Source organism: Haliaeetus leucocephalus, unplaced genomic scaffold (genome assembly GCF_000737465.1).
Source record: "Haliaeetus leucocephalus isolate CR32 unplaced genomic scaffold, Haliaeetus_leucocephalus-4.0 Scaffold556, whole genome shotgun sequence".
NCBI classification, from domain to species: domain Eukaryota; kingdom Metazoa; phylum Chordata; class Aves; order Accipitriformes; family Accipitridae; genus Haliaeetus; species Haliaeetus leucocephalus.
Window position 1 is genome coordinate 4,696,033 of NW_010972992.1, and position 12,569 is coordinate 4,708,601.

The 12,569-nt window shown below is 45.0% G+C and overlaps 1 protein-coding gene across 1 annotated transcript in view; it reads right to left on the bottom strand.

The window, feature by feature from the left end:
• Window positions 1-8,126: 8,126 nt before the first annotated feature.
• LOC104838021 overlaps window positions 8,127-12,569 on the bottom strand; it is a 4,884-nt gene continuing 441 nt past the window's right edge. Inside the window, exons 2-5 of the mRNA XM_010577529.1 lie at window positions 11,562-11,639; window positions 10,601-10,676; window positions 9,036-9,159; window positions 8,127-8,233 (exon numbers count right to left, since the gene is read on the bottom strand). Coding sequence (XP_010575831.1) covers window positions 8,127-8,233; window positions 9,036-9,159; window positions 10,601-10,676; window positions 11,562-11,639 — 385 coding nt within the window. The remainder of the gene's footprint in view (window positions 8,234-9,035; window positions 9,160-10,600; window positions 10,677-11,561; window positions 11,640-12,569) is intronic.

The window sequence follows — 12,569 nt, forward strand, 5'->3', positions numbered from 1 at the left end:
TGGGGTCCAGCTGGCCAAAGGAGGGAAGGCAGTCGAACGTCTCCTCAATTTACAAATGACAATAAATAGCATGTCAAGTCCTGCTATGCTGCAAAAAAGTAAAGGTGAAGACACATGACAAACCTGTAGACAGCTCACAGCGCAAAGTCTTCCCCTTCAGGCACTTTAGATAGCAAAACGACCGACCATGTGACTATCAAACCTTTATCAATTTTTTATCACCATCTTGATGGTCAATGTTTCCAGCTCATCTACAGATGGTTGTGCCTGCTACCTTGGCTGTACTTTGGAGACTGTCCTGGTTGTAGCTACAAGCTGGCATGAATAAACACATATCATGGTAGTTCTGCCCACATATGAATTAGCAAAGACTGAATGAGCCCAGTAAACAGTGCTCCCATCATCTGGGTCCAGGGGAAAGCAGTCTTCCTCCATGCTGGCAGCATCAGGAGAAGACACCGAAAGCGAATTGTCCAGCAGTACTCCCCATTTACCCACTTGGGATCAGTCTTATAGCAGAAAATTAAAACCAGTTACACTGCTTCTCCTATGTCACAAAAAAATAGAGGAAGAGGCCATTAAAAAAAAAAAAAAAACACAACAAAAAAACCCCAGCATAACTGATTCTGAAAACAATGTTTTTCTCTGCTCTGAATGAGGAGTCAGCAGCTGTGATTGCATGTGTGCAAATTCCCCCAAAGTTTCCCTGAAACTTTCCATTACAGAGAGGCAACTGAGCTCTAGTAAAGTCAGCCATGAGTTTATGCTGATACTTGTTTATTTACTTCAATTAAGATATCTGTTAGATCTTATCACAGGTGACTGAATCACCCTCTCTACTACATATGTGTAGTTGACTTTCCCTGAAGGAACAGAGCATGGTCAGCAGTTCTACAGATCGCAAGTGCTCAGAAGTCATCTGGCTATAATGGGGCCTCTCCCTGCAGTGCTTTCCTCCCCTTTTTAGGTGGTTGCCTCAAGTGAAGAACAATGTTCTCGTGGGAGGACTGGGAACTGCCAACTGACAGGCTGTTTTCTTTAATGCACACGACAGCGTAGCTTTTATGCTATCTGCTTAGGTAATATAGAAAAAGATCGCTGCAAGAGATTGCATAGAGCCAGGTGAGAGACCAGTCGGATGCAGCTCTCCAGGAGGAGAGAGCATCTGCTAGATTCTAGACAGTGGCGCCTGGAAGACTGGTCATGGGAAACAATTCCAGGAGGATAATGACCCTAGGAATTAGTCTGGAAGACATGAACGGGCCTCACCATGAAATCACTGATGACAAAGTTACATTCAGCACGCAGTAGAGACTCGCTGTTAAATCTTACCAACTACATCCTTGTATCACAGTAGACAGCTCTGCCCACAAATCAGAGACCACAGCATTACAGTGTAAAAACCATTCATATGCTTGCTGGTGGCTCTGGAGGGAACTGTAAAATGAAGGGGAAAATCGAATCCTAATGGAGGCTTGTTCCTGTCATCCGGGAACCTGGACTAACCAGCGTTTTGGCCAGTTCCTTTACAGCCCTAGTACCAATTCATATATGGAAAAGCCAGGCAATCCTTCTGGACAAACATTTGCACAAGCTGTTCTTGCCTCTCCTTGTATCACTGGTCATATCTGTTACCACTCGTAACATCTGCTGAAAAGCCATGAAAACAGCATTTAATCTGCAGGAGCCTTTGGTGGAAGCCAAGAGTGGGCAACTTAAATGAGATGTCCCCTCCCTCCTTGCCCTGCTCTAATGCGCATGCAAAGCTCATACATTAATTTTTCATCTGTCTGCCCAGCCACTGATTAAAAGGACACCTTATCCAATTCCCCTTCCTTTTCTATCTCCAGTGAAGTCCTATCTTTCCATGCTTTGGCAGCTGTTTTTCTCCTCCTCCTTGCCCATTTGCCTGCTGTTGTCTTGCTAATTATTTTTACAAGGCTCAATAATTAATGCAATCTTTCCCATTTTTCATCTCCTTCCTACAGCGCTGTCTGGCAAGCAAGGAACTCCACAAGCAGCTGTGCTCAGCTGGCTGCCCATCCGCCTCCCGCGGAGAAGAACCATTGCCAGAACAAGACTTTGCAACCCAATCCTCTATTTACCTTGCCCTGGACTCTGCAACTATTATCCAGAAGAGCAGCTTTTGAAGGCACTTAGCAACATGTTAGCAAACCAAGGCTCTGATGTCACCCATAAAAATAGCATCTCAGGAACACCCGTTTGTCCCACGCCTTGAACCAAAGTTATCTGTAGCCATCTAGCTCCATTCCTCCAAAATTTCTGCTTCTAGACAATTTATCTTTGACTCGCTGGCAGACAAGACAGCAACACAGAGATTTCAGATTAAAAATGTTCTCCCATTCTGCAACAATCATACTGACTAGAGCACAGGACTCCTTGCACCTCTCTCTAAAGCACATGGCATTGAACAAGAGCACAGATCAGATGCTAAAGTGAACGTGATACTGGTCCTATATGGTAGAGCAGCTCCCTCAACCCTACAAGTTATTCATCTACCAAAGATGAATTATGGATTTAACTTGAGTAAAGACTCGCTCACGTTAAGTGTGTGGGAGACCGGAAAAAATGTTTTCAAACAACGTTGTTAACAAGTCCTGTTCGGGAGAGGACTCTGCTATAGGTTTGACTCAAGCAGGACACCTCATGGTACAGCTCCCTCATCCCGATGATATCCTGGGAATAGCTTTCTTCACATTTTGCCTTTTACTGGTCATCAGACAGACCATTTCCCCCTCTCAAAACAGAGGGGAGACAACGTAGCAGTAAATACAGGAATTACACCAACAGCAGTGTTCCTAATGCAACTTCTTAATTTTCTACGCATGCTGTCAGGCATCCAAAAAAACAGAAGTCACAGCTCTCAAGAATTTTCAGTTCTTTGCAAACCGTTAGCAATTTCTGTCTGGCTCACAGTTTGGGAATCACTTCTCTGAGCAGTTCACTATCGTCCAGCCCTTGTACAAGCTGCCAGCTACCCAAGGTCATGGAAAGGTAGGGCAACTCCTAACTGTTGCCCTTCAAACTAGATGCTTGCTCATTTCACATACTAAGCAAAACTGGACTGCATGGTTTTTTTAAAGCATAAACTCCCAAATCCTGCAGGAATCAGCACTGGTGGTTCATCTTTCAGCATTATTCTGACACTGACTACATCTGACTGATTATCACAGGATGCCCAAGTACAGGACAAATTCTAGTTTTGTCCATTCAAGAGCAGCTGGGGAAGACAACTGGCAGTGAAAAATTAACGGACAGTTCCTCTGCAATCGCGCGGCACTGAGCAACGCGTTTCTGAGGAGCACACGTGTATCGCAGCAACACCTCCTCAGAAAGCCACTTCTGCGGTACGCAGCGGCAGGATCGCACCCAGAGAAATACATAAGCATGTAGTGCCTTTTCCAGAGCCTGCACCCAGACCTTTTGCAAGTGTCACCAGAGGCTTCTTCCAGTCTACTAACCTCCACCCCCTGTCCTCCTTGCTGCTTGCAGCTTGTTGTTTCAAAGAGCAGTGGTGTGAAAAAACAGGAAGCCATGCAGAGAAGAGAGAGAATACAGATTGAGGCACGAAACTGCAGCAGCAACAGCTCCCCCAACACGCACCCCACCCCCTCTTCCCTTCCCACCCCCTTACCACAGGCCACGATCTCGGTGAGAAATGCTGTACTTGCTCTTGACGGGAAACTGGTTACGGAGTTGCATGGCCGGAGAGCCACTGAGGGAGGGGAAATCCAGCAGCATGAAGGGAAACGCATCTCACTCGACCCTGCTGGTCTTGGGGGTGGCAAAGGGGGGAGAGGTGGGAGTGCGGCTGATATTAAGAGAGCCAAGCTAAACCCAACAGGTATCTGAGCTTCCTGGATACAGCAGAAGTACCTGCTATACTTCACTATCAACGTGAGTCCTAGCACACGCTTGTCCACTCCTGTGCGGTGGAAAAGGCAGGACTGAGCGTGAAGAACTCCCATCATCACACTCGTGCTGATGGAGATGGCTGGGTGCGACCTCTGACCACGCAGCAGCCCTGCATCTTGCAGCCAGGTTCTGGAAATGCTGCAGGAGCAAGGCAGGCAGAGGGCCTGTTCCAGATCTCCGCAGGGTCTGCAGCCTCCCTGCCGTGCTCAGAGAGATGCCAAACTGACTGCAACCAGCAACTGCCCTCCGATACAGAGAATAATGAACAAGGCACTTTGGGGAGAGGACAACAAGCTGGAGAGGGTGCAGCACACCCAGAGCATCTGGGGGAATGGGAGCTGTACCTTACCTCCCTCCAGACAATGCACGAAGCATCATTTCCCATACATGCCCCTCTCAGAGCTCTCTTGGTGCTCCTGCTGCGAATTTGCATTGCTCCTTGCCTCCCCTTCTCTTCTTCTGTGTTACTTATCCCTGGCTAAGGCAGCTGGCCTTTCCACCACCATTGTCAGCCACCACTTTAAGCACACTAGGTTCATGAAGTTCAACAAATTTTGCTACAATTCTTGTAGGCTAAAGAGGGATTTTTTTGAAGGGGGAGACACACGACTGAACTGTTGCCCATTTGTCCCCTCTGCAGTAGGCCACTCATGACTATTAGCTTGCTTTTTAAAGCACTGCTCTCTTTGCAGCTTGGATAGGGTCCCTCGTGCATAGGAAAAGTCCTACAGATAGACTAGCTTCGGGAGGTAACACAACACTAATTCCTGCTCTGAAGGTCCCAGAGTAAAAGGAACAGGTCAAAACAGACACTACTCCACAGGCAGCTCTGCATCCATTTTATGCTCTAAACTTTAAGGAAAAGTATGTAACCCCCTTAATCCCCAAGAATTCAGATTTACAGCTTCAGATATCCACTGAGGACCATTCTACAGACTATCTGAACTTTATTTATGACCTGCTGCTTTTCAGTCGCTCTTAACATCATTTTTATGCCCATACACAACCTATTTAAGGAATAAGGATTCTGAGTCGCATCTATGTATTGAAGGGGGACAGTGGATCAGCTTGTCTACAGCCCTCAGCATTCACAGCTCTCCCAACTCACCCTCTGTTGGCAGCTTCTGCCAGAAAGGTTTCTATTTTGCAGGAGTCTTCGTTGCTCACAGCCTTATCTTGTGAGTCTTCTACATAAGGCTGAGAAATTAAAAGGGTGGAGATGAAGAAACAACAGTTAGGGGCAAAAACACTACTAGGGGACAGAAAGGCCAAGCAAACCACTGACAAACAAGCAAACACCCTGGCTTCCATTTCATATAAAGTATTTCCAACTTTATCTCTGCATGTAACCACATCTATGTTTATATCAACCAACTAACTGGATAAAACAAAAGGAAAAGAAGCCATGTCACAGGAATCCTGGTGGTGTTGAAAGCAAGGGGAAAAGCCAGACACAAAATGAAGCTTGGCTAGTGCTTCCAGAGACCAGTGCTCAAAATTTAAAGCAGATGCAGGTGGGATAAGCATGCACAACCTTAGCCATGGTGGGCAACAGTTCACAATATGAAGCCACAAAATGACCTAGCGCATCCCATAGCGAGTGACAGCTCAGGATCAGTTATAGGCCTTAACATGTTAAGGTATCAGCATGGCATCTCTCTACACTATACTTAGCCTGGATTTTGTCAATCGGAAGTCTTTTACATCTGTACTAATTCAGCACTGTGCACAGGTGAATTGTCCTTTTCTACTGTTAATAACACATAAAACCATTTTTTAAGTGCTAAAACCAAAAGGGGAAGGAGTGAAGACAGATGGATGGCAACACAATGGAAAAGAATTAAACAGTCTGATATCTACTGGTGGGAAAGGGGAATGCAATATTTCCTTAGTCATTTTCAAAGCCTCTGTATTGCTTGCAAAGGGATATGCTGTGCTGTAGTTTATTTATAAAACCTATAAGAATGTTGACCAAAGGCTATAACTTGAAGAAAAATAAGCAGAGGTCAAGTTTTCTAAATGCAGTCACAAACCCAAGAGAAAGAGGCTTACCAATAAGACCCTCTGCTGTTAGAGGGATGCAAAACACAGGAGAGGCCCCAGTACTTCTGAGCTGCTAAAAAAGCCATGCAAACCATGAATAATCCCCCTGGTTTAAATGCAGCCAACACTGCAGTTTTCTGTTCCAGCCACAGAAGTAAAGCGGGGACCTGGGGGGGCATGTGTGTGTGAGTGCCTGAATGAGACTGAGGGGGATTCCCAGCACCTCCCTTGGTTGGCAGAGCTAGCCAGCTAGTCTTCCTAGGCTCTTAGGTTTTTTTGTTTTGTCTTTTTAAATAACTGAAGAGAGATGCTCCTACAAGCAGGGATTCAGAGCAGGGCCTTCCTCTAAATGCTCTGAATCATTGTGTGGAAGAGACCATCTCTGCTGACAATTGAAGGAGCCTCTGGAGAAGGCAAACAGTTAGAAGAGATGATTAACTCTTCTGTGGCATTCACATAAAGGTATTTGTGTAAGAGACCTAACTACTTGCTATTGGGGCTGTGGCTCATTATCCAAACCTGCTCAAGAAAAGGACAAAGTAGGTGCACTAAGGAGCATGAGAGAAAGAAGAGCAAGGCCCCTTACAGTGTGGTCTGCAGTCCAAATACTTGGACCACAGATAGTTCAGGCGCGTGCATCCCTACTATTCTTACAATAAATTCCACCTACATCTGATCAGACCCGCCCATAGGCCCCATCACCTTAAGGAAAATGAATCAAGCCCAGCATGATGGGGGATGCTGCTGGGAGGGGGCGAGCAGGAGAAACCACTGCAGGTGAAAAAGGCAACTGAACTCATCTTCCCACCTCCATTTGCAGACTCCTAGAATCTCCCGTTAACATTGCTCCAACGTGTATTTATTGTTTCATTTTCCAGAGGGGATGGAGATGCAGAGGTCTTTCCCTAAAGACCCAGTTCAGCCTCATTAATAGCCACCCCTAACGCTGGTGTGCTGGCACGAACGCCCCACCTAGTGGCAATCGCAAATGGAAAAGCTGTGGAACCAAGAAAGTGCTGGCAAATAAATCACTCTTACCAATTTAAACAGGCTGCTAAAAGTAATGAAGGGCCAACACGACACATGAACCCACCGGAGAGAGAAGACAAAGCTCTTTACTCTTCCATATGTCCTCAAAAGCTTGACACACCTGTATATCTCTTAAGAGATGAAAATCAAGAGCTGAACCAACATAAAACTCCTGCATCTATAATTACCTTGTATAATTTGACAACATTATTAGCATTTCTTGATGCACAGAATTTCTGTGACTATTTGTTCACAATGTTCATCTTAAAACAGGATTTAACTGGAAACTTGAGACTACTTTCTCATGCTTTGCCTGATACACTGTATTCTGTTTCACAGCTTTTACTGCCTACAAGACATTCAGCACTTCATGCACCACATACAACTTTTCATCCTTTGCACACAGGCACTAACACACCACTGAATTTAGTTTCGCCTGCCCTAGGATTCCACAGCACAGCTACTGTGCAACCAGAGCCTCACAGATGCAATGTTCTTCAGAAACCTACCATATGAACAGAGCTCTTGCTATGTATTTGTAATTATATAAAGCTTGAAATGTCATTTCTAGTGTCTCTACTGTAGTTGTTGAATAAAACAGAGGCTTATGTACTGACCACAGTTTCCTTTTCTAGACACTCAACATTTTTTGGATAGAAATGCCAGGGGACTGAATGCTTTAGCTGTGAAGACTATTACACAGAAGTTTGCTGGTAAACTACAGTTATAATTAAATACATTCAGAAGAGTCAAACACTAGAACTGCTTCAGGAAATCCTGAAGACTTTACAAAAAAAACCTACCAAACAAAAATATGCCACCCCCAAAAACTGACACCACCTCCCTCCCCCAACCCCTTTATCAGCCAAATTTAATTGGGAAGACCATTTACTTACTCAGAGAATCGTACACAAAGATGAAGGATAAGACAATCTTTGAAGGATTTCAGACACACAAAAAAACTTCCAGGTACTAAATCAGCAAAGACAGGGGATTACGAATAAATTAGCTGTTCCCAAATTTAAGTGCAACTGTAGAAGTACAAACTGAAACACTTTTTTTTAAATGCTTGATATTCAAAAATCCTGAGATTATCATGTGTCCAGAACCCAAATTCACTAGTTAGTTTTGAAAACCTTGGACCAGATGTAGCTAATAATTTCCACTGTGCTCATCATCTCTTGTATGAGAATGGATACCTCAGACACTAGAGTCACCAAGTCATCTGAAAGTTAAAACAGGAAATAACAACCACCAAAAAAAAAAGCCACAAATAACAACAATAAAGTCCACTTTTGAGTATGACACATCTATTTCTTGTTACATGCAGGAGTACATGAGCCGGACAAGACACACAGTAAAGTGCTCACTTAGTTGTCAGCTGCTGTAAATAGTTGTAAATATAAACCATATTTTTGTTCTGCCTACCTCAGCTGGGTCCTAGCCCAGAACTGAAGCCTCTAGCTGCTACCACAACACACATGAAGTAGAAAATGGCAACGAATGCTTCTGCCTGAACCCACGCAAAGCCAAAGCTGCCGAGCGCCTCACGAGCCATGGGCACACAGCCTTCCAGAAAACCACCTGGACTGTTTTCTTCGGCCTACAAAATTCACTTCATACACTCCTTATAATCTCTTATTTTCCAAGGGGAATAACAAGGCAGGAGTGATCTTTACTTAAGGGCACATAAAAGTAGCCTTATCCACGCATTTGGTGGGAGTACACACAAAAGAGCACCCACAACGGGGAAGGCAGAGAGCTCCCCTCACGCAACCCAACGTGAGGGTGCCAAGTCATAAAACAGGCCATTATGGAAGTAAGAAATGGCCATCGCTTACCCCAGTCAATCCCCTGCCAGGCAACTGCTGGGCTCACAGGCAGCTTTGCTCCGAAAGCAATCTCTGGTCCAGGTCTGGTTTCCACACAGAGGTACACACCTTGCAAAAACCAAGAGCTAGCAGGGACGCTCAGGCGAGCGTGGGTCCCTGGTGCAGGGAGATCCTCTCAGCCCCACCACAACTCACCGAGACCAGCAGTGTCTGCAAAGAAGCTTCTGGGTCTCATTAGCACAGACAAGCTGCAGCTGCATGTGCTCGGGCAAGCTGAGGGGAGGGCACTGACACCCCCCGCCCCCAGCTGACCCTGGACCTTTGGGTAACATGAGGTTACCTGAGAAAAATAATTAACTGGCTCTTCAGAAACTGCAGCAGCTGTTGCCCCTCTCCAAGAGAGGGTATTCCACATAAAAAAAAAAAACAAACCAAACAAAAAACCCACCAGAGAAGCCTTCTCAAAAAGCCCCGGCTTTGCAGCCTGCACTGGGCATAAATTGCGGCCTTCCCTGCTTTCACACAGGAGGACACAATTCGGACAATTAAGGTGACCCAGACAGGGATGCAGACACCCTGCTGAGAGCCTGCAGCCCACAGGTGACACAAAACCAGTAAGAAGCACCCAGAAATCCTTATGCATGTAACCAACCTCCTGTGCCACTTGTCACCTCCCCAAAGTAACGGGGATGGACTGAGTACAACTCTTGGCAAAAACAAGGCAAGTTGAGACTAGGAAGGGAAAGTATAAGCATTTGGCTTTAACTAAGCCTGGGGAAGGGGGAGGAAAGGCATTTTGCTAACTTTATGATTGTTTATGCTTTTTTTTTTTTCCTCAGTACTTAAATCAGTGACCAGAAGTTGTACTAACTGGCAATGAATCCAATTAAGTAAAAATTCCCTGAGTCAAGACTGGTTTGCCCGCAACAGGGCTACTCCCGTTGGGGACACAACCCACCCCAGGGTTTCTAAGGAGACCCCGTGCACTGGAGGTTTACCTGGGAAACAGAAAATCAGGAAATCCCGTTCTTCGTGGGGATGGGGTGTGATGGAGCCTGCGAGCGAGGGTGCCTGTCCCAGTGGCACTACAGCCAAGGCCATAGAGAAAACCCCGAGCAAGTCTCCTCCAAGACTTGACTACTTTCTACTTCTGGCTCTGGAGATCCATGTATGAAAGTGCACACCCCCACAAAAAAGCAGACACTTTCACTCTTCACAAGTTGTCTACACAATCGAGTAGAAAGAAGACATTATCAGGGTCCAGGTCCATCTAACACACACTGGCTACACCACACTCTGAAAGCAGGACAGCACAATTAGTTTACACACAAGCAATTAGTTTATGCCTAAAGGCATGAGTCCATGCATGAGCTAAAAGTTCACTTGTAAGTACACAATCAGTTTGTGCATGAGGGCAAAGTTAGTTTATGCATGAGCGAACAATTATTTAATACCTGGGCAAAAAATTACTTAATGCATGAGTGCACAATAAATTTCACGTGTGACTGTGGACATTTACACATTATCTACAATGCAATAGGAAGAAGAAATATCAAAAGAAGAAATACTGGGTCTATTTGTACTAATACCAGCCATACCATGCCCTGAGGGCAATTCTATTTGAACCAAAACGATTACCCAGGAAAACGATTTGTTCTTCGTATGCACACCTCCATTCATTATTTTAGAATAAAATGGGAGTCCTTTACAAGAAAGCAGTTATTACTCTTTCAAGCTCCAAAGCCTAAGGTCTGTTTTACGGAAAAGACAAACAGCTGGAACAGGAACATCATCAGATTCGATAACCTGCGTATGGTGCTTAGCTGATAAAACAACCTGTGAGAAGCATACACAAAGTAAGTCAGACTTTCTGAAACTCTTCCTAATTCTGCATACAGTGGAATTAAGGGGAGTGCAGAGGTCAAACTTAATACGCCAAATTCAGCAGCTGTAGTTTCACATACATGTATTGTTCACATATGCTCTAAACCACAGCAGGTACTTAAAAACTTTGCCAAAACAGAACAGACCCATATGTTATTTAAAACAAAAACCCTAGGAGAATTTGTTTCCATTACATACAGACTTACCATCAGCTTCAAAATGCAACAATTTTTATGTACTTGCATTCCACTTTGGGCACTGAACTGATTTTATAACTAAAGTGCAAAGACAGTTTTTCAAAGTATAGCAAGTGGTTTAGCATTCAAGATTATCAGGAGCTACATGAAAAATGAGACAAAAGGAAAACAAAAAGCAACCTGAAAAATCATAAAACTGCAGTATCTTTAATACGTTGGCATCGCGTAAGAACAACTGTAAAGTTGTTGCCCCAGCTAAATCTAACAGTATTTCCAGCATTGTTTGTATCATACTGCTAAAATTTAAAGATGAGATTTAGAATCACTTTGTAAGTATAGGGAAGTAAAAAATAACAACTATAAAAGCGGATTTAAGTTGCACCTTCTTTCAAGGATCATCAAGAAAGCATCAAAATAATTTAAGTACTTTCTGAAGCCACAACTTTTCGGAAGTACTATTTATTAAACAAGTCATAAAACATAACACACAACAAGCGCTGCTCTTCACATAACAGCATTTGAACTTTACTCTCCCTTGAAACACAGTTTTATTAGAAGCGTATTTTCTCTCTGAACCCTTATTCTGAGGGAAAAGCATAGAAACTACTCCCTCTGAAATTAAAAGGGGAAAAGACCTTACGCAGTAATTATAGCATCATCTGTAAGAAACATGTTAACAATGAACATAGTAATTATAGCATCATCATTTATAAGAGACCTGTTAACAATGAACATATGTAAACATATATAACAAGCAACAGTATAAAATAACTCTTCACTGTATGAAAAACCCCATATAGATTCACTTTAAATACAAACCCACAAGATTCCCAGTATTACTCCAAAGATCTTTGGGGTTTTTGTTTTCGTTTTTTGCTGGTTCCCCCCCCCCCCCCAAATGGAAAAATGCATATATTGCTTTTTCATAAACCTTGAAAGAAAAGCTCCAAAAGGAGTTTAAGGACACTTGAAAAAATAATTTCCCTGCACGAGCCGGGTTTCGCTTTTGCAAGGACTAGCATCTACACGACAGATTCGAGAAGACACAAGATACCGATTTAGCTTGCTCAAGCTCCGCAGCCCCCCCTTCGGCCCTGCCTGAAGGTTCAAACACCAAAATCACAACCTCCCCCCCCAATCCCCCAATCCAAACGGATAAAGCAGCGCAGAAGCACAATTCACGCTCCTCACAGCACGGAGAAACAAGGTGGCACATCTCAGTCACAGCAACGGGAACTTCTCCGAGCAATCCTCCTCCAGGCACCTGAATAGCGGAGCATTTATTTAAGCCCCTTTCTCAAGCCGGCATGCAGAAACACTCCCGACCCCCCCAACCAGCCGACACAACCTCCGCTCAAGCAGATCAGCCCCCGTCCCGCGGCACCGCATCTCACGTCGGGGGCTTTATTTAAAGGAGGAGGGCACCTTCCCCCCCTAGGTCGCTCCTTATCCCCAAATCCAGCTCCACCGGGCGCAGAACAGCCCTCGCCCCGGCGCCGCCGGTAAGCGGCCAAGCGGGCAGCCCCTGCGGCAGCCCCAGGATGGCGGGGGGGCCCCAACCGGCCACTTCACCGCAGCGGCACCCCCGGGGCAACGGCAGAGCCAGCGCCGCGCAGGGACCGTGCGGGCAAGCGGCGGGAGGCGGCGG